The sequence below is a fragment of the Pleurodeles waltl genome, chromosome 12, assembly GCF_031143425.1.
Source record: "Pleurodeles waltl isolate 20211129_DDA chromosome 12, aPleWal1.hap1.20221129, whole genome shotgun sequence".
NCBI lineage: Eukaryota > Metazoa > Chordata > Amphibia > Caudata > Salamandridae > Pleurodeles > Pleurodeles waltl.
Genome location: NC_090451.1, coordinates 68,935,154 through 68,961,432, shown reverse-complemented (window position 1 = coordinate 68,961,432; position 26,279 = coordinate 68,935,154). Strand labels below are relative to the sequence as shown.

General features: G+C 46.0%; 1 protein-coding gene across 3 annotated transcripts in view; it reads right to left on the bottom strand.

Annotated features, from left to right (window-relative positions):
- Window positions 1-25,640, bottom strand: part of FRMD8 (FERM domain containing 8) — a 52,940-nt gene extending 27,300 nt beyond the window's left edge. Inside the window, exons 1-7 of one of the 3 annotated variants that reach the window (XM_069216466.1) lie at window positions 25,367-25,640; window positions 21,693-21,835; window positions 11,668-11,749; window positions 8,874-9,041; window positions 7,251-7,352; window positions 5,548-5,606; window positions 2,940-3,106 (exon numbers count right to left, since the gene is read on the bottom strand). In XM_069216466.1, coding sequence (XP_069072567.1) covers window positions 2,940-3,106; window positions 5,548-5,606; window positions 7,251-7,352; window positions 8,874-9,041; window positions 11,668-11,749 — 578 coding nt within the window. In that variant the 5' untranslated portion in view covers window positions 21,693-21,835; window positions 25,367-25,640. Of the gene's footprint in view, window positions 1-2,939; window positions 3,107-5,547; window positions 5,607-7,250; window positions 7,353-8,873; window positions 9,042-11,667; window positions 11,750-21,692; window positions 21,836-24,373; window positions 24,487-24,560; window positions 24,697-25,366 lie in introns of those variants that run through there. The other 2 variants (XM_069216465.1, XM_069216467.1) reach the window with 2 other exon arrangements.
- Window positions 25,641-26,279: the final 639 nt, after the last annotated feature.

Below are 26,279 nucleotides of genomic sequence, written 5' to 3'. Positions count from 1 at the left end.
AGGAACAAGCATTTGCAATGCAAGAACAGAAAATGTGCGAGGGAGCATCATAATGAATGGAATAAACAGTCACACATCACTGCAGATGAAAAGTAAGTAATAGACTAGAGCCCTGTTAACAGAAACAGACTGGGGCCACTGAAGCATCCAGCGCTCTGGTCAAATGCTATTAGCCTTTGAACAAAGTAATCCCTAAGCACATGCTTCATAGGCACAAGTGGAAGGGTACAAGTACTAGGGCCATGCCCCAGGGGAGTGTACAACTGTGGAAAAGGTGGGACAAAGAGCAAGGATTGACCACTAGCAAGCAAGGATTTTTTAAGGACACTGAAACAAACCAGTGAAAAAGCAGAGACCCCACAAAGAAGTATAGAAGTATATACTAAAGTATATACAAGAGGTCTCGAATGCTCGACCTAAAAAGTAACAGAACTTAACTGCAATGTTAAAATAAGCGTATACATATTTAAACACTGTAAATTTGATGCAATAAATGTGAAGAATTTGGAGGGGGGGCAGTGATTTCTTTTTTCACGTGGTGGGGGGGGGGGGTGCAAAATTAAAAAGTTTGAAGACCAGTGAGATAACAGCATGTTAAGCTGACGGCGCATGCGCGCTGCCTAGGCTCGGTCCAGCAGAAAGTCAAACACCTGGGTCTCGGATTAATGGGATTGCGATTGAGACGAACCCAAGAGAGGAGATAGCTTTTACTGCTTTGTTGTGAAGGTAGCTGGTTCTGGTTTGCTGCCATGCCCTTCCCTGGATGATTATTCCTTTTAACCGCTAAACTGGGGGTACCCTCAGCAGTTACTAAGGCACCTGTAACACAACCATCTTGTGCAATATCAATAGTATCATCACAGTTACTAATATCAGCATGTACTTAAGACCGGTGTGCCCCAGTCTCAGGAGACCGAGGTGTATCACTGCTGTTATGTGGAGATGTACTGTCTGAAGGTGTGGTTAACAAAGTGCCATAAACCAGAGAAAGTCTATGTCCTGTTAGCTCGATTTCATTGGCAGTGAGTCTGACTGCCATTTTCAGCATACTATTGATTGTCTCTGTGGGGCGTGTGGCAGAGGGTACCCCAGCAATTTTTCGCTTGTCTATGATTGTAATGCAACAAAATGCCTCACCTTTAATCACCCGTAGCCACGGGAAAGATCTTCACAAAGTCAGCAGAGTCCACTGGGGTAAGCCTTAAAGAGTTTAGGCCCAGCCTCATCCAGCTTGGCGCAGAGATGGGCCCACTTAACACCCAAGTACGATCAAGCTTTTAAGTACGTCAGCTCCTGTGTGCCTGGCCCCTGCCTTGCTTCAGGTAGTTGGGTATGAAGTCATACCCCAGACTGGTGCAGGCAAAGATTATGCAGTGGAACTGCGGCCAGAAATCACACCTGCGCTGAGGAACTCCAGTCGCACTTTTAAGAGCGTCAGCTCCTGTGCAACTGGGCCCGCCCTACTTCAGGGTGAGTCTGGGGGTGAAGTCCCACCCCAGGTTGGTGCAGGAGAAGTTCAGGCAGTGGAATTGGGGCCAGAAAACACACTTAATCAGAAGGCAGCACCTACCAACTCTGTTCCTCACTACTGCTTCTGGAAAAGGAAGGTAGTCAAGACAAAGGGGATTGGCAGGGAGTACCGTGTGGCAGAGCATGAGCAACTCAGGATAAAGAATGGAATTTGGAAAAGGCATAAATCATTAAAGGTTTAACATTTCTTGTAGACAATGCAGAGAAGGATCCCACTTCCAACCAAATGATTGCACAAGTCTGCTTTGCCAAAACCATCATTCAAAATGGTGTCACTACCAAAAGTGGAATTTGACTTTCCTGTTTCGAATACAGGAGTATTGTATGGGATCAAGCAGGTGTTTTCTTATCAGGTGTGAGAGATGGGATTCTGGCTCTTGGCATTTTTATTTTTGCAAATTTATTGGAAGGCAACATGTTGAATGTTCGCAATAGGAGGCCCTATCTGCCTGTGGCTGTCTGGATCGCCACTCGCGTGGTCACTTTGCCAGGCCTGGGGAAATCTCATTGGATCTCCCATATTCAGCAGTCGACTCTAAGCACTTCTTGGGCCCTCAATTCCCTAGACAGAGTCACCACTCCAGATGCATGAGAGGATGCCTCCTAACCCCCGCAAAATGTAATCTTTCTCCCCACACACTAATACATAGCAGACCTGCAGGAGGCTCATGACTATTTGAAACAATTCGGGGTACCTTTCTTTTGATTAGTTATTGATACACCAATGTCGAACCTGTGCGACTCATACGAACCTCTTAATAACCTGCTGCATATCCTTCTCATTTCATCTGAGAGTCAAGTTATGACATGTTACATTATCAATGCTTTATGGTCCTGCTTAGGACGCCATAAGTGTATATCAGTCTCCATTATTAGAGATACCCAAAACAAAACGTCTGCTGCACATGTATTTAAGGTTATGTCTTCGATTTTCTCTCTACTCTCGTCCTTACCAACCTTTTGGCTTAATCTGTATGGAATCCATTGAATAAGGCTATAGGGGACAGATGACTAGGTTTTCGTTATTCTACCCCAAATTCTAAGGAAGCTAGTTTTGTCCCTAGAAAGGTGGACTTGAAAGGAACACTACATGACATATTAACATACGAAAGAGAGACACTATTTTTTTTATTTAAGTGGGTTCCATGTGTTAACTGCTGCATCCATTTTTTTATTGGGAAACAATTTGCTGAAAATAAAGATTGCTGACACTTAACCGAAAGGTGTGTGCTTTTGCTTTACAAAAAAAAGAACAGAAATACAATTAAGTAATACAATATAGAGAGATGTACTCTAAATTAGAAACAAAACAAAATATACAATTTAAGGTCTATCCTATAAAGTTTTTTTTTTTAAACGAAAATGCGTGCACCATGTAGAGACTGCACCAAGGGAAGCAACAATCCTACCTTAAGGCAGAAACTGTGTGCTGCTCCTCGTCAAAAGGTCCAAGCTCCAACCTACAAGCCAGCCCACCCAGCTTCTCGCAGTCCTCAGTGTCGCACGGGTAGCGGCCCTCCAGTACATTGTATTTGGCCTCCTCGTACAGAAGTCTCAACGTTTGTTCATCTTCAATCTGCACATCAGAAAAGGACAGATCACTCTGCGGTTCAGTGATATGGGTGAAGCTCAATTCTCCCTCCCACACCGTGCAAAGCTGGGCTCAGTTCTACCTCGAGCACCTTGTGGGCTCTGGTTCTGTACCATGTGCAAGGCTCTGCTGTCCCTTCTCAGACAAGACCTGGGCAAGCCCTGTTTCTGGGTTACAGGCTGGGCTCTGCTGTCCCTTCTCAGACAAGACATTGGTTCTGCTGTCCCTTCTCAGACAAGACATGGGTTCTGCTGTCCCTTCTCAGACATGGTCAGGCCCTGTTTCTGGATTACAGGCTGGACTCTGCTGTCCCTTCTCAGACAAGGTCAGGCCCTGTTTCTGGATTACAGGCTGGGCTCTGCTGCCCCTTCTCGGACATGGGCAGGCCCTGTTTCTGGATTACAGGCTGGACTCTGCTGTCCCTTCTCAGACAAGGTCAGGCCCGGTTTCTGGATTACAGGCTGGGCTCTGCTGCCCCTTCTCGGACATGGGCAGGCCCTGTTTCTGGATTACAGGCTAGACTCTGCAGTCCCTTTTCAGACAAGACATTGTCAGGCCCTGATTCTTGATTACAGGCTGGACTCTGCTGTCCCTTCTCGGACATGAACAGGCCCTGTTTCTGAATTACAGGCTGGACTATGCTGTCCCTTCTCAGACAAGACATGGGCAGGCCCTGTTTCTGGGTTACAGGCTGGGCTCTGCTGTCCCTTCTCAGAAAAGACATGGGCAGGCCCTGTTTCTGGGTTACAGGCTGGGCTCTGCTGTCCCTTCTCGCACATGGTCAGGCCCTGTTGCTGGATTACAGGCTGGACTCTTCTGTCCCTTCTCAGACAAGACATGGTCAGGCCCTGTTTCTGGGTTACAGGCTGGGCTCTGCTGTCCCTTCTCGCACATGGTCAGGCCCTGTTTCTGGGTTACAGGCTGGGCTCTGCTGTCCCTTCTCAGAAAAGACATGGGCAGGCCCTGTTTCTGGGTTACAGGCTGGGCTCTTCTGTCCCTTCTCGCACATGGTCAGGCCCTGTTGCTGGATTACAGGCTGGACTCTGCTGTCCCTTCTCAGACAAGACATGGTCAGGCCCTGTTTCTGGATTACAGGCTGGTCTCTGCTGCCCCTTCTCGGACATGGGCAGGCCCTGTTTCTGGATTACAGGCTAGGCTTTACTGTCCCTTATCAGAAAGTGGGACCACCCCCCTTTCAAATGAGCTTTTCTCATTTGGACACACCACTATACCAACAGATTATTTATTTATTCTTCTTACCGCAACATTAACCTTCAAGCCCAAATCTTTTATTGAGTTGTAGCTACCAGGCATTGGACGGTTCCCCTGTGCTATAATGCTAAACCCAAAGACTGAAATAAAATGCTTTTCTGCATCCTCTAGCTCCTGCTATCCTTGCAAGACTTCCCTCCTAACATACTAACACCCTCTCACTCTGCCAAGAACTTTGCCTTGCAACCTGACTCGACATGAAGCCGTCTACTTTCACTGCAACTGCTGCAAAATCCAGCAAATGACATCCATAAACTGTGTTATAGAACACCCCTTTCAACTTGCTAAATCCCTACTATACACCATGGTCATAAGTAAGCTAGGTTACAGCAAAAGACTCATACTTCTTGTTGTTTTGCATTACATCTTCCCACCATCAATATTGCTACCCAAGTACCCTTCGAGAGGCACATATGCTAATACTGAGGCCCCTCCTGTCGAGCAACGCTGTAGAGACATCCTGGGACTCTGCAGCCTTACTTCATCAGGACTGGGGTGCCCCAAACATGGGCCATCTACTGCCCGAGCTGGATGTGCTGCTGCCTGCCAAGGTTAGAGCGGGTTACTTTGGGACGAATAGTAGTTCACTGCAGATCCTCTGGCAAGTATTCCCCTCCCAAACTGAAGTCAGTGGAAGTTGGTGGTTATTCCATTGTCACTAAAAGAGGTCTTCCACAGGCAGAAGCTGCAAGGCAAGAAGTCTATATGCGCCCTATCCCTCCCCCACACTAATGATCCCTCATGACTCCTACTAAGTTAAGCCATCAAAAAGACCACACAGCGGTGGAGTAATTCCATTGAATGGGATTCATGGGAGCACAAGACTAACCCCAATAAACAATAATAACCACTGCATCAACCCCTAATCTTGGGTTCCAGAGCAGCGTACATTCCAGAGTAAAGAAATTCAACGCCTCGTCAAGTAAGTGCTAAATAAATGCATTGTAAATGCAATACCTATCTTATCGAAGCCAACTGCCAACCAAACACACAGCTCTAACATTTGTTCCTGGCTGGTCTTGAGCAGTGCTTGGCACTTTGTCGCGAGCAGAACCCCTTGGGACCAATCCCATTGCAATCACCGAGCTACTGCCTCGCCCCCAGGCTCACCAGCTGTAGCACTAAAGCTTTCCATCTGCAGCTCCAGGACTCACCTGCAGTTCTCGCCTTTTGGGAAAAAACACATTTCTCCTGAACTGCAATGCGGGCTCATCTTAAAAAAAAAAAACACAGTTCAGTTTTTAAAGAAAGTTGTAAAAAGGAAAACATATATTAACATGTTACTTCAGAACCCACCACAGTACACCAAAGCATTACACATTTATACCTGCAAATCATAATAAAGTGTTCCCGATCAGAAGATATACCCATCATAAATCCTATGGCTGGAGAACTCAAATTTAACATTTCCGAATATTTTGTCAGAAGGTATAGTGGTCATCTCAATTTCTATGACTGCCAACAGAAACTTAAAATCCCTGTGACAGAAAATAAAATACCATCAGAAAATAATAGTTATAAAAACTCAGCATACACGTTACTATATGCAAGGGCGCTGTATATGTAAGGGTTTCTCAAGGTGCCAGCAGTACTGCTCAAAAATGCCAGCTGCTGAATATCGAAGTGTTCACAATACCGGTCAGGCTGGTAATATGCTATAGGGGTGCCCTGGATGCCAGGTTTATGGTTTAGGATTATAGGGCTGGTATAATTATTGCACTCAAATCAGGGGCGGCTCCTCCATGAGGGAGGAGCGTTGCCCCCCCCGCCAGCAGCGACAGCTGCAAAACTTTTACCAAACAACCATAATAAACTTTTTTTTATTAAGGTTGTTTGGTAAAAGGGGGGGGCCACGGGGGTGACGAGTGTGAGGGGGAGTGCTCAAGCACTCCCCCTCAAAGCGCATGTGTGTTTGGCCAGCTGTCTCAGGACAGTTTCACTATTTCCCAATGAGTAAAGCACGTACTATGATGGAGGTTTTCACACTGCCCTAGTATCCAAAGCCAACATAGACAAGTCAAGTTCCACACTGCACTGAACAACTGCACAGTGTCATACTGGCTTTCCTACTGCACCAGTTGAATAGGCTTATTTAAAAAATAAAGTGTTGGCCTCACAGGCAAAGAACACCAATCGTGTATACACCGGGTATTGCCATACCTGTCCAGGTGGGTCTCTGACATGCTACATCTAGGACCACGTTAGGGTCGGACTCACACTCCCCTGTGAATCCTAATTGGCAAAGGAAAACCACGGTTTACCAGCCATCTTCTTCTAGGCACAGTCTCATGTGCATGGCGGTTATATGCTAGGTGCAGGCTCATACACCCAGGCACGACTTCATGCAGACAAGAGCTACCATCCGATGCAAGGCGAGTCCTTTTATGCAATGCACACCTTCAAATGCACAGGGGCAGCTTCACACAGAAACAGTAGGGGTCTGCTGGTTACACCGCAGGCTAGCAAACTAGTAGCCTTGGTTTGTAAAGTTGGATTTGCTACTGGATCAATACTGTGATTTGAGGAAGGACAATCCCCCTGTACCTCAAACCATGAGCGTGCTCTCTTGGTGCCTTCATTAAATGTTCGCTCTTCTATTCCTCATCACAACCTGTTTTCTGAACTCTTGACCTTACAAACCGCACTGTTCTTTGAAGACCACCTCAAACTCAAGAAGGCACTTGTTGCCTCTGATGCCCAGTGGCTTCCGGAAAGCTTTCAGCTGGATGTGGAGGATAATCCTATGGAGCAGGAATGGAGTTACCCAACAAGAAGCCCACACTACAAAGATACTGTGTGGCGCTTCACTACTGCAGTTCAAACATCACATTACTGGGAGGCTCCCGCTGCTACCCACCTTGGGTGATGTCCTCCTCGGAGCACTCTGTGAAACGGAACAGCAGCTCCTGCCACTGCCGGCACACTTTGTATGGCTGGTGCTTTGGTTTTAGCTGGACCTCTGGAAAGAAAAAGAGAATGGAACAAACCCTTTAAGAAATGCCTAAAGTACCGTAGTATTACTTGGACTACAGACCAAGCGCAAGTTGTATTGTCATTGTACGAGCTCTCAGAACCACTTAAATCATGGTCAAAAGACATGCTACATTTATGAGATATTGGACTGGGATGCAGGGGAGAGGTGCAGAATGATCACTTCATCAAAATGAGAAATGTGTGCGAGTTTCTGTGTCTGTGAGAAAACGAGTGCAGATAACGAGCCCGACCTTTCTAAGGGTGCTTGCTGTCAAATACTGTCGAAATGATATTCCTCTGCAGCACAAAGCCCTGCGTACACCAATCGGAGACATTGCATTCTGACAGCATTAAAGTTCACAACAGATCCAAATCTGAGGCAAACTCGTGTCCACCATTAGCTTGCATCTTGTGGTCTTTGATCGTGGCAGGACTGTAGTGGCTGGCAAGGAATTATCAGCTGGGCTGTTAGCATCAACCAACCATAGGATACGGCCTGGTCTCCAACGTTATTTTGCTCCTGCGAGTCATTCTGGATTTGAGTGCTAGCAACCATCAACGTACAACGCCAGCCTCTCATTCGGCCGTTCCTCCCTTCCCCCTCTTGGAAGACAAACGCGTTCTTATGGTGTGCTGTGAAAAAAGTAAGGCTTCCCCTTTTTCAAACATTTGATGGCAGAAAAATCATGGGAGGCTCCTCCTTCAAGCTAAAGCCGAAGCTGGACTCAACAGATGTCCTTTAGATTGAGGACATGTGGCGCCTCCAGGTTTCACCCAACTTCAGTGTCAGAAGGTGGAGTCACACAATCAGCCAAATAACTTAGTGCTATAGACAGGACCATCACCATCCTCCATACAAATGAGGATAAAATGAAGTATTATTTTCTACCCTTAATGCTTCTTCACTATTGAAACCTATAAATAACAGTGACAAGCCACAAACAGGTGAACTGTGACAATGTTCGTACAAGATGTTTCTTTAGCTGATAATCACATTAAAATGGACTACGAGTTAGATTATGAAACTTTTCTGAGCTTCTACTTTGAATTACTGAAACCCATTAAGTGGGCTCTTTCACGAAAACGTTGCCTCAACAGTCTCTGGTTGCAGAAATTAAAAACTCAAGCAAGGTTTAAGAAATGGTTTCTAGTTTAGAGCCATTTATGATGACTGGCACTTATCTAATAAGCACTACAGTGTAATTGAATACTTTTCTCACCATTACAACAGTTTGATCAGTTAAAATAATAGTAGAATTCGGGACAAAATTAAAGGGACAAAATGCCAAAATATTCTGCTACACAGGGACAAAAGCAATGAAATTTCAAGAGAAACACATAAATTCACATCAATACACTGCAAAACTTTACAACATAAAGCAGCACATTTGGTTTAAAAACAAGTGAAGAAAGGTTTTGAAATTACGACGGATGGGTGCAACAGACTTATGCTCACAGCTTTGTAATGAGTTACAGGAGCCTGAATGATTGCAAGGTGGATGCCTACCGAGCAAAGGGGACACCAGCCAGAGCGAGAAGACATCCTGAGCGATCTCTGGAAGCTGAAGGGTTTCGCGCACAATGCTGTGCACCTCATGGGAGGTCATGGAGGCCAGGCCGTCCAAGGTGAGAGGCACTACGGTATCGTTGATCAGGTACACCAAGACATCGACGGCTGTGGAGATAAAATGGAAAGGGGAAGATGTGCTTACAGAAGAAAGACACATTGAATGTGCTTGAAGTACCATCCAACCAACATCTATCATAATAAAAATTAAAACTTCTAGACTTCAAGCCACGTCAAAGTTCAATGCAGGTCATCTTCCACGGATAGCCTAAACATAGCTTAATTTCCAAGAGCAATAGGGCTACTTCCCCCAGAATATTCTTTGAATCGATTGACTTTTCAAATTCCCAAATTTCTCAGTCTTCAATGGCACCATGTTGCTAATAGCACACCTATACTATTTTTGGCGTGTACTGCAGCATCCAAATCTAAGCACCACGAGTGGGACATGCATCAAAACACACTTACATGCAGTAGCATGAGCCGAAGGCAAATGGAAAGCAACAATTGACAACCATGCCCTCAATCGCCAGGATGGAGACTTATTCATCTCTCTCGCTCAAACCAAAGAAGACACGCTAGGGAGTCTGCGCTGATCAACTTTCTGGGATGATTTTCTGGTTCTGGCTAATTAGGGACAAAGGCCCAGTCGGAAAATGTGGCACCTTCAAATTAAAAGTCCGAGCCAACTGTGAATCTATGGCACAAAAATACAACCCAGCATTTTGCCATCTGCTAGAGGTACATTGTCTGACGCTGTTCCATTTCGGTGCATCCAAATGATGCAGTGGTACTTGCTAAGAAAAAGTGAGCAGCAATGGAGAGAAAGCATCAGTATGTCAGGAGTAAGAAACAGGGTATTGTGCTTGACTGTTTACAATTAATCCCACAGCCCTACTCTGTAAAAAGATGTATTTACCAGCTGCAACTACCATGCCACCCGCAACATTCTTGGTTTGTAGTGTTCCAACCATGCGTGGATTACCTTCTACTGGTTCCTCACTAGAACAATGCTTGATCGTAAAGACCAGCTGCTGCCCCACAAACCTTGGCATGGAAAGGCAAAGGATTACCTAAGACATTCCTCTCATCGATCAGAACCTACTATATGCCCAAGGCCCGCCTCCCTGAAACAACTCTTCATTCAATCGGCTGAACTCAAACTGCTCAGCAAGAGATTCCCTCCACTCACCCGGTTCAGCGTTCCATCCCTGCTTAACCCAAATACTTCTCAAAGTTCCAGAGGTCAAAAACCTGATCTGGTAGGATAAACACCAGAAGACACATCACATGCACTCTGCTACAGACCTGTACTACCCATGTTAATCACTTTGAGGCAGCCACAAGAACAACAAAGAATGCATACAAGAAATACAATATAACTAAATATTTTGCTGAATTTGTTTTGGTTGTTTTCTCTTACCAGGTGAACATCTGGATCAAGCACACAGCTCAGATCTCATTACCGTAGAGATACAGGGAGTACCTTTATGCTTGTGTCAGTAGCAGTTTGGAGTAGTTAAGGAAACAAGTCACTTCATTGCCTTTGCAATGACAGCCATCCAAAACAGAAAGCCATGTTCTGTATCCTATCTCTATCAGAGATCTCCGCCAGCAGTGGTTACAATCCATAACTACCCGCCACTCAGTGCACGGTGTGGTACCTGCCCATCTCTTCTGCGAGTTCACTACAGCCAGGTAGGTGTAAAATTAACAATGATGCAAATTTTATTTAGCATACATAGAAATCATATAAAGCTTGCTTACCACTTTATGAGCTTGAATAGTAGGGTAACATATTTGAAACCATTGGTTTCATTTTCCAACAGCAATGTTACAACTAATTAACAGAACATAAACTCGAACATGTTTGTACAGTGTTTACTACATTGCTGCACAAACACGGTTCTACTATTTTTAAGTGCATGATTGGAGGCTTGCTGGTGGGCATGGATGAGATTTACAGTAAATGTATTTTATTACTGATACGGAGATATTTCTGCCTGGGCAGTTACTGCTTGCATTACAGTGGTTTATTAAAGAGAAGTGTTATATACAGGCAGCTTCTAGTAATACAGTACATAAGCATGCATCTTACTGGTACTTTCAACTAATCCACTACCTAAAATTACTGTTTTTGTTTGTAACAGATACGTATTGAACTGCATTCTTTTGTGATGAGTCAAATGTGACGATATATCTGCTACATTATTTCTAAAATAAAAAGATTAGACAAGGATTGAAAATGCTGAAAAAAGAAATAGGAAACTAACAAACAATATAGAAAAGTACTGGGAAATGGTGTGAATTGTATATGTACGCAGATTCTCTTTCACTCCACTTCCTTAGTGGAATCACAGGATGACGCCTGCCTGCCCCCCCCCCTTTTACCTTTCAACTGCATCCATTTTGCTGCCAACAGTCTAGGGGAACAGCACTGGGAGGAAACTAGAGAAAGTAAACACGGTTCATCCACCTCAGTTTTCCTTCTGCTCCTTCTACCGTCTTTTTAACCACTGTAGTCTGGACTCGCAAGGGTGTTCGCAGCTTTACCGAAAGGAAATCTGGGGTAATAGCTTTTACGACCAGCAACAGCTCCTAAATAGCCATTGAACTGCGCCTTTCAATAGCGTGCTTTTATGGAAAGCAAGATTCATGTTTCCAATAATCATGGGTTACTCCACATTTGTGAAAGTTGAGACTACATTGCCACAAGGTTATAGAGGATACCTACATCGGGTCCCAATTGAAGAAACGCTGCTCCGCTGGGCATGCTCATGGAATCCCGGAGGAAACCCACCTTCACTCCCGTCCATCTAGAGAGGGGAGATACCACTGTAAGTTATGATCGAATATTTGTTACGCTATACAAATTCTAAATATGTAAACAGCATGACAAACCACAACACTTCAGCCATACCTTGTCAATTATTATTACCCAAAATGGACACGCATTTGGAAGTAGGTAAGGTAATGCTTGATTCCTAGATACTTGGGGGGGGAGGAATTCCTGGGACTCCTCGAGGTAATGACAGTTTGAATCACTAGGTACCGTCTTGATTACATCTAGTCCTGTCCTCACACAGTCCTATTAGTAGGTTTATCAGCATTCAGTACACATCCTACAAACAACACGAACAATAGCCATAAGAACCATTCTTAGAGTCTGGTTTTGTAGTGACATTGTGACTTGGCCATTAGCTGTGGTAAACCCCATCAGATTCCTTCACTGACCGAACAAGAGTTGGCTGAGTGTATCACAACCTGGATAGAATGGGCGCTCTGCATATCCTTTGGCTGACTATCATGCTCCTTAGTCTTAAGGCCTCTACACTGTCACGGGTATTAGGGGGCTTTCCTACCAGTGTACAATCCTCCACGCCATGCTAGCAATGCAACTCTTGTGGAAGAAGCAGCACATGCATTTGGCCATTACCTTGACCTCGTTTTCTCTGCGGAAAGAAGGTCAATAGGTAGGCTGCCTTCCTATCACGCAATTAACAGATTATTTATTCCGAATATATTTTTCACAAGTTATGGTACCACTGAGGGGGAGCTTCTAAGGAAGACCAGAAACCCTAGCGATTCTGCCGTAAGACAAATATGAAAGTGCACCTTATGCCTGACAAGAGGCTTACAGGCAGGTGGGCCTCAAGTCTGCCATCTTCCCTGACAGCACCAAAAAGACCTTCCATTCTTTTAGCCACAAAGAAAGAAATAGATGAATATATAAAGTACTGGGAATCAATGACTCACTGAAGATTTGTAGACAAGTACCTAACTCGAGGAAGTGAACTGAAATGGCAAACACAACATGTGGGGAAGATCTTGCAGGAAAAATAAAAATGTATTTCTAGAGTCGTAAAAACATTCACAAACGATGTTCCACCTAAAGCTAAAAAATAGGTATTTCAACATTTCAAAGAACTCTCTGCCCCTCAGGCAGATGCCGCTCCTTTATTCTTCTGGCAGAATAATACGATTATCCGGTCTAATATATTTCTAATAAAATTAGTTAATTTCTGAGACTCAATTAATAACCGGGTATTGGAAACCCTGATATCAGATTCCTCTGCCTCCAACCAAATTCCACAACCACCACTTGTGGCATTTGGATCTTTCACAGTGGCAGACACTAGTGTGCTAAGCAGCCCTAGACGAAGTTTAGGCTCACCTTGAAGTGCTTGTCTTGGAAAGATCCTTAAAGATATATATATATCATCTGCTGTTTAACACTAGCCGTCGTAAATTCTAAGTTGACACCTTGATAAAACATGTTATTTCTATTTCTTACTTTCTCCATGTGTTTACTCTGACACTTCGATAAAAGCATAACAAGCCTGAACAACAATTTAGTAATACAGATACATGATAATTCTGGTTATAAAGCGCTTCAAACCACACTGCTACCATTTCTTTTGTGCTGTAAATAAAGTGACGTGACTATAACCTAATTTGATGGTACTCCTGGGAAGGGTTCAGTTGGCCTGCCTAGACTCAAACCTGTGACTTGAAGATCACCGCATATCTAGGTGCACAGCATTTAACTTACTCAGCCATCCTGCTAACTGAGACATTTTCCCATCAGCCATCTAATGCTTTATTTGACATGGTCCCAAAATTGCAGTGGCACATGTGATGCTGTCACTACCTCCCAAATGCCAGTGCCACCTGCCTCTATATTAATTGCAAACAGAGAAACTGGCTTCAGTGCGCGTTCGTGCGAGGAGGCGTCTGCGTTAAGAACATACAAAGGAATTTCAAGATGAAAACGACCAAATGCTTCAATCTGACCTCAAAACTGGTCATTTAAAGTTTACCATCGCTCTGAAGGAAGTCCTCTCCCCTTTTTAAAAAACAAACACTAAAGCATACAAAGGAAGCGCTAAAAACCCTACTTTGTCTTCAAAATAAGCCAATCAAATTTAGGAAGCATAAACAAAGTTAGTCTGATAGCTCTAGAAAGAAGTGCTGGGAGCACATGGCGTTAAATTGTTTTATTCTTCTGCAAAAACAAATCCTGCGCAAAGCTCGCGCATTTCTTAACGAGCCCAGATTAAAAATGAGGTAACACACCTGTACACATGGCCACAGATTGTGAATGTTCTGCAACCAGCTGCGCCTTCTAGTTCTTCTATTTCACAAACATGACGTCTAGGCCTGCCACGCGCATTCCGTCATGCAGTGAGAATGTTAGCACCTTACTCTGTGGCCTCATTTGATAAAAATCAGTGCAGAGGCGCAATGGCAAAAGTCAGTTCTTTTCGTGAAACAAAAAACATATTGGATAAAGGAGAACATCCAGGTAGAGGGTATATGTTTAACTCAATTCATTAGTGTGAAGGAGGGTGCCGTTAAGGCAATCAAAACATCATACTTTGACGTTTGTTTGATTGGGGCGTGTCCCCCTCTTTAGTCGCCACTTTCATCCTGCATGGGTCGCTCTAGAAGTCCCTACCCCCCGCTTAGAACGCCCGAGTGCTACTGTCAAAAACCCCTGTAGGTAAAGACAGCCTGGGTAAATACCTCAGACCCTAAGTCCCAACCTTTCTCAATGTCAATCGAGAAAACACAAGTTGTCTTTCGCCAGCTTTCGGTTATTGGGCTATTGCCATTTTAAAAACGGAATGAAATGCGGCAGAGCACGGGTATATTCTGGACAGTGACAGTAGAAGCTGTGCAAGTAGACACACTGCGTGTGGCTCATGAGCTTGGGCACACCATCCGAGGACTCCCCAACCTAAATCACTGTGCGTCTGCCCAAGAAACAGGGTTTCACCCTGAAGCAGCGGAATTACCAGTGTTTCCACCATCAGAAACGTGTGAAAATCCTACTTCCCCACAAGATTGTCTGTGAAATTCATAAATGACTTAATATCTAAATGTAAAGGTCAAAGGAACACCTTTTGAAAAAAAAATGTGTTTCCAAACTGAAAATAAGAACAATAATCAAGTCACTACTATATGACCATCACTTCTTTAATACATAATCCAATTAGCCTAATCGGTCATGGTAAAGTATAAACTTGAGTGAAAAAGCTCCCTAGCAATGTCTTCAGTGCTCTAGTGTGCCCCAGCCCCTGTGCCAACAGGCCCAGCATGGTGCCGACAGGCCAGGCTCCAATGGTGTGCTCCAGCCCCACACCTGTACCCCGCAGTCTGCCCATCTGATACAGACTAAGGTAAAAAGCGACTGCCTGTGGGAGATACACTGAATAATGGTCTACCTTAAGTGTAGGCCTCACAGAAGAGACAGGCCTGCAGAATGAAGGAAAGAGTATCTCACTGCTTCTGGGCCAGGCATTAGCAATGACGTGCAAAAACACAGAACATGGGGGCGTGGCTGAGGCATCAAGAGGGCAATCGCACATTAGTAGTACTCCGGACCCCTACGTCATCCGCCTCAGGCAGCGCCCGTATCGCCCTTTTCCCGGGAGCTGGAGTGGTGTGGGGGGCATCTTGGAAGCCGGGGCAGCATCCGATCCGGTGAACGGTACCTGTGGGAGCTTGTGAGACGCCAGATGCCTGGGAGGCGGTTTGCGCCATAAAATGGCGGCCGGGTGCTGTTGAAGAGGCACTCGGCTGGTGGCTGCACCGGGGCCTCGGAGTGTCCCATCAATGTTGTGAGACGGGCGGACCACCCCCTTGCCTCGGGGACTGCGCCAGAGTGGCTCAACAGATGAGAAGACTGGGCTGAGGAAGAGTGGTGCTGAGGGCAGCGGCGCAGGTATGGAGGTGGCTTGAGGCCGGGCCGGGGCCTCCAGGGTCAGCTGCTGCAGACGCAGTGAGGTGGCAGGGCTGCGCCACGATACAAGCCTGAGAAGGGACCCGGCTGAGCTGTGTGCCCTGCATAGGCCCCCGGGGCTGGGGCTGAGTTTTGCTCTGGGTCCGTGGCCCTGCCCCCTGCTGCCGTACGCCTGAAGCCCGGACATGCAAGGGGGCAGCGCAGAGGCTGGAGGGAGGACTGGCCGGTGTTGAGGAGCGGGCCATGCTACAACATGGTGGCTGGGCACAACCGGGCGCGCCCAGCCAGTGAGAAGGCTGGGGTCCTGACAGGCCCTATTGGAAGAGTCGGGTGAGCTGGCCAGTCGGAGTACTGTGGTGCGCGTCCTGGGAATGGCGCCACTCTCAGACACCAGAGACTGGATTGGTGTTTGATTTGTTGACTAGATAGCGCAAAGGTGGCCACCTCAAGCTGGACAGAGGTAAAACGTGAGGTGTGTGCGCTCCGCCCTTGTTTTGTGTACCACTACCTCAAAAGCGAGAAGACTCGCAAGTACTGGGACTATATAGTCAGAATACCCTTTGCTAAAGGCTGTGTTGCGGAGCGGGACTTTGACCATGTCCTGTGGGTCTCGTGAGACCTAGGGTCCCATGCCAGAGGAAGCCAATCAACTCCAATAAGACGGACGTGGGTCACAGCATTGGCCTGGGCCAGTAAGCCGGGTCTCCTGAGAAGGCATCTTTAGCCTGGGCCGGATCTGCAGCTACCTCAGTAACCTTTCTTGATTGCTCTCTCCCAAACTGTGCGTTGCTTAAATCGCGTGGGGGCGGATAAGAAAGGAGCGTGATCCACAGCCCCTCGCGGCCGCAAGGGCTGTAGACATATGCCGCTAACGGGCTGCGGCAATCCAGAAAACGCTGCAGCAAGTGTAATCAGCCTACACCTTAGGCGGGGTGTCTGTGGCTCTTGCACAACACGACCACTTCAACTAAGTGATTACTTTGTACAGATCTGAACGAGTTCTCATCTGCAGCTGAGGTGACTACACACCGGGAGAGCTACAATGGGCAAGGACAAACTGGGTCTGTCCACCTCAGCACAAACACGCATGGAACAGTTTATTACAGGCCCAAGCTCGACTCATGAGGGTGACCTAGCGTCGGGTGGCCCTGGTGGGAAATCGTTGCCCACCGGAGACTTAGAAACCATTCTTCAAGCTATTCAGACCTCCCAAACAGCAGTGGTTACGAAAATTGGGGAGGTCAGAGTTGATGTGGCACTAGAGCGCCAAGATCTCCACAACGCAACTGCAAGGATCACAGAAGCGGAATCCAGAATATCCAATGTGGAAGACGAACTGACTGCCCTTAAATCTCAAGTGTCCACATTGTTAGTCCAGACATCAGAATTGCATCGCAGGGCGGCTGGCGCTGAAAATCGCTCAAGGCGTAAGAACATCTGTATCATAGGACTTCGAGAGAACAAGACAACCTCCTCCCTGGCATCCTTCTTGGAAGAGTGGTTTAAATCGTGGATACAGGGGGAAATCGCCTCACACCCTGGTTTGCCATAGAGCAAGCCCATCGGTCTCTGCAGGCCAGGCCTCCACCACGGCCGGTGATACTTCGGTTCTTTAATTTTAAAGACAGAGATGCGCAGACGCATACTTCGGCAGCATACAATACACAATCTAGAATTGACCTTGTTTTATTACTTGCCACAGATTGCTACCATCTCACACACATTGAGATTCTGCAGAAGGGTATATCAGACCACGCGCAACTCCGGTTTGTAATGGGACCTGCTCAAGCGGTGGTCCGCCCTATGTGGCGCATGAATGCATGGTACCTGCGGCACAAGCCCCAATTCCAACAACTGTGAGAAGCCCTTCAGGAATAATTTGTTCTTAATAAAGATTCGGTCTCCTCACCAGGTACTCTCTGGGGAGTGAGCAAAGCAGAGGTGCGGGCGTGGCCAAGAGCCTCATCCGCTCTTGGGAGCAGTCCCAAACCCTACACATTACCCAATTGGAGGCCCGGCCACCCAGCTGGAGACGGAACAATTCATACAGCCGAATGAAGCTGTGGCCAGGCAACTCTTGCTGATACGGCAAGAGATCCGTGATCACTCTCTAGAGGTGGCTAAGCACCTTTGGCGTGCGGTTAATGCCAGAGTGTAGGGGTGGGGAGGAAAAAAAAAATGGGAAGCTGCTTTTCTGGTTGGCTTCACACCATCAATCATCTAGAATTATCCCTGAAATTTTGGACACGCATGGAGAACCTGTTACTAAACTACAAGAAGTGGCAGATACATTTGCCTCCTATTATGAGGTACTGTACAGAGCCTCTTCGGCGACTGATTTGCATCATGCGTGCCAATTCTTAAGACATTCTCCTTCCTGAATTGCCCCCTACAGAGGCAGCCATCCTGGATGACCCCATAACGAACAAGGAAATCAATGATGCAATCTCACTGGGAGTTGGAAAGACTCCCAGACCTGATGGATTTCCATCAGAATACTATAAAGTGTTTCGAGATGCCCTAATGCCACATTTCAAAGCCTTTTATGAGGAGGCTGACTGACTGGGCTCCTTTCCGGAGGGATTTGACATGGCCACTATTGTGGTGCTTCCCTAAACTCAACCACCATCATGGATATGTGCTGACTACAGACCAATCTCCCTTATTAACAGTAAGGTGAAGATTTATGCCACAATTCTTGCCTCATGTCTTAAGAAGGCCCTGCCATTGCTGACTCACTCAGACCAATGTGGATTTATGCCTAATCGAAGCACGAGACATTGTGTACATCGTCATCACATGGCCTTACAACAGAGTCACCAGTTACCCCAGGACCTAGTCCTTTCTATTTGTTGATTTTGAGAAGGCCTTTGATACCGTGGACTGGGGGTTTCTCTTACTATTGTTGCAGCGTGCTCGCTTGGGGCCTAGATTCTGTCGACTGGTCTGTGCCTTATACATCAACCCCTTGGTTCGAGTGCAGGTCAATGGTATCTTATCTTCCACCTTCTCTATCTGCTGGGGAACGTGTCAGGGCTGTCCCCTGTCTCCTCTTCTTTTTGCCCTGGCCATTGAGCCTTTGGCACAACTGATTAGATATGACCCGCTGTATCGCGGTTGGAACTGGGGAAACGCATCTGAAGACCGTGTGGCTCTGTATGCTGATGATGTCTTGCTATACATGACGTAACCCAGCGAGTCTGGCCCGAGAAGCTTTCACCTTCTGAGCTGTTATGAGGAGGCATCGTGGCTCAAAATGAACCACGCCAAATCAGTGCTGGTACCCTTGGCATCATCGAAGGACTGCTACGATTGGCAGGGGGTAGTGCCTATTAGCAGGTTGAGCTTCAAATATTTAGGTATATGGGTTGCTCTCCAACCAGAGCTAACATGGTCCTTGAACCTGGCAACGTTGATGTCTCGAGCCAAGGCAGAACTGCAGCGATGGCAAGAGCTGCCATTAATCGTTTTGCCCCTTGTGGCCCTATATAAAATAATGTTATTGCTGCATATTTTATATGTGCTCCGAACCTTCCTGTTCCCGATTCCATGCTCCTGGTTCCATACATTAGAAAGAACCGCAACTTCATCCCTCTGGTATGGCTCGAGACACCGGATTGCGCTGCAGCACTGCCAGAGAGGGTTACACAATGGCAGGGGTAGGCATAGCTAACCCTTATTTGTACTACCTAGCGACGCAGCTCCTGGTTGTGCATGACTGGTTTAATGGGGGGTGGGCTGATCTGCCTTTCAGCTAGAATTAGCTACACTTAGGTTTCCACAAATTTTAGACTTCCTCTATGGATCACCACTTGCCCGCGAGATGGACCCAGTGACTAGAGCAGTACGTCTTTCATGGCATGCGGCCCTGCGTCACACTCAATAGAATAATGTCATTACCAAGCAGACCCCCTTGTCGCACGGTAACTGACTAAACGAATCGACTGAATTGAGTGGGTTTGAGAGATGTGACTTGGTGGGCATTTCACAGCTGGGCGATGTGTGGAGGGGGGACTCGATGTGATCCTTTCAGGATTTGCAGATCGACTTTCAACTCTCCCGCACATAATTCTTTAGGTACCTACAACTCCACCATGTCGTAAGCGTGTACTTATCCCACACTGACACACTACCTGAATATAGTCCACTCAAGGCCAAATTACTAGTGGGAGGACTGGGGGAAAAAAAGGGGTGTCCCAAATTTACAAGATGTTAATTAACCAAGCCCCTGGCAATCTAAATCATCTCAGTGATAAATGGGAGGGATGGCTGAGACCTCTTGAGGAGGCAGATTGGATTGATGCGCTGATGGCACCTAGACTACTGGTGGTGTTGGCAAGGTTACTATTGGTGCAAATATATTTTTGTATGGGTCATACCTTTCTCCCGTCCGACTGCACCGAGGGGGTCTCTGCCCGTCTGCTCACTGTCCTCGGTGCTCAGAGGAAGCGGCGGACTTCTTTCATATGGTCTGTAAACGCCCACACATAGATGTACATTGGGGTAAGATATTCCGTGAACTGAACCCAGTGATGGGGAGGGAGCAACAGATGTCCCCAAAACTCGTCCTGTTGGGTGCAATGGAGGAGCTGGAGGGCTCGAAGGCAGACCGCACATTCATGGGAACCGCTCTACTGGTGGCAAAAGCCACTTGGAACTCTGCCACTGGCCCATCCTTTGCGGAAATGGAGGCACAGAGTTGATTGGTGCGCCAGCCAAAAAAAAGCGATCTATGAGGCAACGGGTTGTCCCCATAAACACACAAAGGTATGGGGGAAATGGCTGGGTCTTCTCCCATGAACAATTAATGTTGTGTGCTCTATGCTGTACAATGGTACTGTAGAGACGCCATACTGTCAAATCATGCCGTCTTTAGGATGTTGATTTTATGCTGGCAACGCCAGAACCTACCTGTGCATTTCTATCTCTTTTTTTCTTTCCCTTTCTTTATATAAAACCAATAAAGGTTGTTTATTAAAAACAAAACAAAAATGAACATGAGGATGGAACTTATGTGCTGGATATATCAGCGAATGCCGAACACAGGTGAATCGCACAGGTAAAATTCTATACTGCAAAGGCTGCAGCTTCAACTCTACAACTGGGAGAATATTTAATTCTCCGGTTCATTGTACTGTTCTGTGTTCGCTTTTACGAACTACTCCTCGTCAGAAGCTGTCTGTGGCATCTATGAGGGAAACAGGTGGACATTTAATATTAAAAAAAATTCTATCTAGAGCGGGAAACCAGAATACCCTTATCTATAACAAAAAGATGAAGGCGACCCACCCTTCTATGTCAGAATCTAAAGGTTTACGGTTCAAAAAATAGGCGGCAAACTACCAGTTAATATACTTCACTACTTTGCTCCTGTAATCCACTGGCTAGGTGGTAAAGACACCTTTCGATCATACCCAGCCACTAAACGTTGATTTGCTTTTTCATATATCACGTTCTCTAATCTGACTAGTATTTTTTTAAGTCAATCTTAGTCGGTGCCAACACAAGAGTGCATTTGCCCCCAATTATTTAAATACACATCTAGGGAGAGAACCATCCACTTCACATCTGGTAATGCACTCATGTATTTATTGAAGACTATAGAATACGCTTGTTTACATCACCCACTATAATCAATGGCTTTATTTTGGGAAAATACAAATAAAAACAAATGAACAAGTCTTCTTATATAGGACTTCTCCAAAGTAGGACACCATTTACATGAATATAAGATCAAACATAATAATTAAGGACATATACTTTTTTTAATTTGCAGTTTTGTTTTGTGTTTTGATGCATTCCAATTATCTAGTCCGCTCCTATCATGAGGACCCAATTCAATCAAAACAGTGTCAGCGAGGCGAGTGACAGACTGGTGTAGAAAGGCTTCATGAGAGGTCTTTGAGGTGCATTAGATGTCATTCTAGAATTTCCACAGTAAGGCAAAACACACTAATCTGCAATCATCGGACACAAAAATGTGTGTGAAAGAACAGCAACAGAAAATGACCTACCTTAAGTAAAAAACTCTGATAGCTCTCTATGGTGTCTTAGGGGGTCTTTGATACGGTTTCTTCGTGGTTAACCCAGGCAGAACAATATTCTGGTTGCCGATTTTCATACACCACAACAATCGTTCTTTCTTCGTTCTCTGCCACTAGTAATGGGTTTAAATAGGAAATGTACATTTATTAGGGTCAGGCATATTCCTCTTTAAATCACGGACATGTGATGAATTGCACAAGTCGTCCCACTTCTGAGACGTCATAAACTTCCTGCCGTGGTACATAATGTTGCCCTTCTCACTACACGTTCTCTAGTTACAAACTTGACGTGATTGCAGCGATGTGTATCAGGTTTCACAAAGAGACAAGCAAGCAATACACTTAACTGCACCAGTTCGAAAGAGGTGAAAAGAAAGCAATGAAAACTTTGAGTTTCTCAGACTATATATGCACCATGTAAAAAACAGATTAAACTGACTCTTGGTCGTTACATAATGTGCATTGTAGCTACCGAACTCAGCATGTACTTATTTACCGTCAAATGAGTGACAATCTGAGGTGATCGTGAAGTTTTACAGCAGACTTAACACAGACCTTGCTGCATGTTTCAACATACTGAATTAATTGTGTGGTAAGACCACGGCGCCCAGTAAAAACTCAGGCCTTCATTACAGCAGGGCTATTATTTTGGTGCGATAATACTAGTCCCTGTAAATATGTATGATAGTGGTATTAACATGTAAGTCTTACTGAGCCACTCTGACTGCGGCGCCTTGCAATGCAGACAGAAGAATAATATTGCTTGTTTTCCTCTATGAAACTTGGAATGTTGCAATCCTCTCCTACAAAGACTTTACTTTGCAAAATTTGTGTTGGGGTGGCACAAGGTGCATTTATTAATGCACCAGCTGATGTGTCAGTTCAGACCTTAACTCGTATGTGGCAGAAGTGGGATGACATGCCTTCATGCAATGGGGGAGGCGGGAGGTGTCACCACTGGAGTAAGAAAATGAGTTAAAGGAACACTGGCATCCCCGCCCTTTCCAGAAGATAAACAGAGAACACCTACTGCACCCCCAACAAGCTTCACTGTAGTGGATGCAAAGCCCGGGACGTGGCGGACATGTCCTACAACTTAAGTCAGATGAAAAGAAAATTATATTAGTTTTTGCACCAACTTCATGAAAACTGGCCGCAGATATCCAGGCTGCCCAGCGGGGTAGCCTGCTTCTGTGCTTTGGGAATGGTGGATGCAGTCTGGACAGCATTACTAGGCGATGAGCTGCTTTCAGTCAGCCTAAATGTAGCAATTTGTCGGTTTTCTACGGTGCCTTTTAAAAGGGGGTGCCTGGAAGGAAGACAGCAATGCCACCGAGAGGGGCCTGTCCTAGAAAGCTAACGCCCGTCATAAAGCAAAACAGTAGTGTTGCTAGTTAGAACAAAATGTTATAAATAATGTTTACATTGTTTGGATCGAGGTATTTTATCTCAGGTTCATGGACATTTCATACAATACATACACGTTCCACTTAAATTCGGTAGGGCGGAAGAAACTTTGTGGTGAATTTGTATCGGTGACATACAATGCAGCCAGATATATCAAGGAATACAATGCAGCCCGGTAGATCAAGGAATACAATGCAGCTATATATGCCACATATATCAAGGCATGCAATGCAGCTATATATGCCAGAAATATCAAGGCATATAATGCAGCTAGATATGCCAGAAAGATCAAGGCATACAACGCAGCCAGATATGGCAGACAGATCAAGGCATACAATGCAGCTAGATATACCAGAAATATCAAGGCATACAATTCGGCTAGATATGGTAGAAATATCAAGGCATACAATGCGGCTAAATATGCCATAAATATCAAGGCATACAATGCGGCTAAATATGCCATAAATATCAAGGCATACAATGCGGCTAAATATGCCATAAATATCAAGGCATACAATCCGGCTACATATGCCATAAATATCAAGGCATACAATGCAGCTAAGTGTGCCAGATATATCATGGCATACAATGCAGCCAGATTTGCCAGAAATGTCAAGGCATACAATGAAGCCAGACATGCCAGAAATATCAAGACGCAGAGTGCAGCCAGAAAGATCAAGACGCAGAGTGCAGCCAGATATGTCAGATATAGCATTAGGCTAAAAGTCCTGGAAAGGAGAGGGTGGGAGTGTTTCAGCAACACCTGCCACTTTTCACTGCAGACTGTCATCCTGCTTCTCACGAGTGCACCCGAGACAGTGCCAACAACCAGACGTTGTGTCAGACCATAAGCCCCTACGCCCAAGACATGTCCAACTAGATTGGGCGCGGGGGGAGGGGGTCTCTATAGTGTGGGAAAGAATGGGGTTAGCGGGGGCAACTATCCTTACAGTGCAGGAAGGAGGGGGCAGCGGGAGGGGACAATCCCTACAGTGTAGGAAATAGAGGGGCAGCAGGGAGGGAGTGGGTGGGGGACAGTTCCTCTGACAGGCAGTCCCGGCGGGTAAGGCGACCTGTTTGTGCCCTCCACGTACAGATGTTGAGAGGCACAAAGGTTGGGGGGGGAGGGGGGGCGAGACCCAGGAGTCACGGGTCTATACCGCCGGAGGGAGCCCGAACCACCCTCGAAAAACCCCTGCACAAAGACAAAACGCCGTGCACGAGGCCACACTTTGTTTTATTACACAGCTCGGTGTCAACGGCATAAACCGCACAAAGACCGAGCTCCAACGGTCGCCGCGGAACACTCCCATCCACAACATTCCGAGGCGCGAGCCCCGCGGCTTCCGCATGCGGTACGGACCGGGTGGCTCTCGGGTGACAGGACGCGCTACCTAAGAAACTCCGCGACAGGGCTAAGGGTCTACTCACCAGCGCCGGCCCTCTCCGCCGTCACCGCAGTCTCCCGCGGACCTCAGACCCCGGCTCGCTCCGGCAGACACACAGCCGCCCTGAGGGCACAGGTTTCAGCGCAGAACACTCAGTTACTCGGCGGAGAGTCAGCATCTCGCTGAAGCCCGCCCACTGGTGGAAAAAGTTGGCAGGTCTGAAACCAAGAAACAAGCGCAACTCCCCGTGGAAAGAAGCCTAAATCAAAGTGCAAGAGCTACCAAAACAAGCCCAATAAAATCAGAAAAGCATAGGTGAAAAGTGATATGTTGAAGGTAAAACCCTTGCTAAGTCACTTTGCCTATTTGTGACATCTCCATGGCTTACTTGAGCCGCTAGGAGTGACACTTTTAAGCTAAGTTTGGCAATGTTTTGTAGCCATCCTGTATAGCAGAGCAGATGCTTTGCAGTGTGGCTAAAACTAATTTGATAAAGAGTTATGACGCAGCTAGGGCTAATGCACTTTTATTATTATTTTCAGCCAGGCTGCTGTACAACATGGCTACAAATCATTGCCAAAGTCGGCAATGGCCATGATGTACAGCATGAACAAAAGGCAATGATGGAAACTATAGTCTCAAAGGTGAGATCTATTGGCTTTGTGTTCTATGGGTTTAGAATGTATTCATGAGCGCGTGCTGTCACAAGCTCATGGGTACATTCGAATCTTTCAATAAGCGAGATTCCGAGCAACGGTGAATTGACAGTTGCTCTGAGAGTCTCACATGAGGAGATGTGTCTGGTGGGCTCTTTTACTTATATGTGAATAAATTCTTCTTTCAACTTACTGAAAGCAGTGGATTCATACTTTACATATTGGCGACGAGGACAAGCACTTGTTTAGGAGCCCATCAGTGGATTTTTGACGGCCGGTGTATTTCCTGTTGCTGCTTTGGTGTCAGACAACACAGGCTTCAAGGAGGTTTCATTGCTGGAGAGGAGTTTCTTGTCAGAGGGCGAGGAGTTTCCTGTTGGAGGGCGAGGAGTTTTGTGTCGGAAGGCGAGGTCTCCAGTGAGGTCCAGGTACCTTCGGACCTGTCAGCTGTGTTTTTTTGTGTGGATGTTTAATTTGCCGGATGGCTGATGTCAGCACAGGTCAGGCATAATTATTGTTCAAGGCCAGGCACGTCAGCACGCTATCCACGCTGCATGTTTGTCACGCCTCTGTAGCAGCCATCTTTAAGGTTCAACAGGTCAGGCATTACTGTTGAGCAATGCCAGGCGCTTCAGGACGCTATCCACGCTGCACGCTTTTGATTCCAGATCCTTTGACGTGTGAAAGCAGGTTTATTTTGAAGCGGGAGCTTTAATTAGAAAACAGAGTGCCCAAACTTGTAGTAGTGCTGTGAGGTTTCACGTTGATAACCATTTTTAAATAGACACATATTCTAAGCTGAATATTTGCATAGCTTAGTATAAAATAGTCAGAGAAGCTGTTTATTTATTTATTTTATTTTTATCGACAAACGGATTTTCACAAGGTTCTGTTTTGGGCACTTCTTTCAACATGGCTTCCAATCAGTATTTGATTCAAATTACACCTTTTCTGCAACACCCAGGGAAACCACCAATGAAATGGAAGAATTGGTTAAGATGTTTTGAAAACTATTTAGTTGCAGTAGTTGCAACGATATTTGAACCAAAGCGGAAGTTGGCTTTTCTTTTCAGTCATTTGGGACAAGAGAGGCAACAAATATTTGA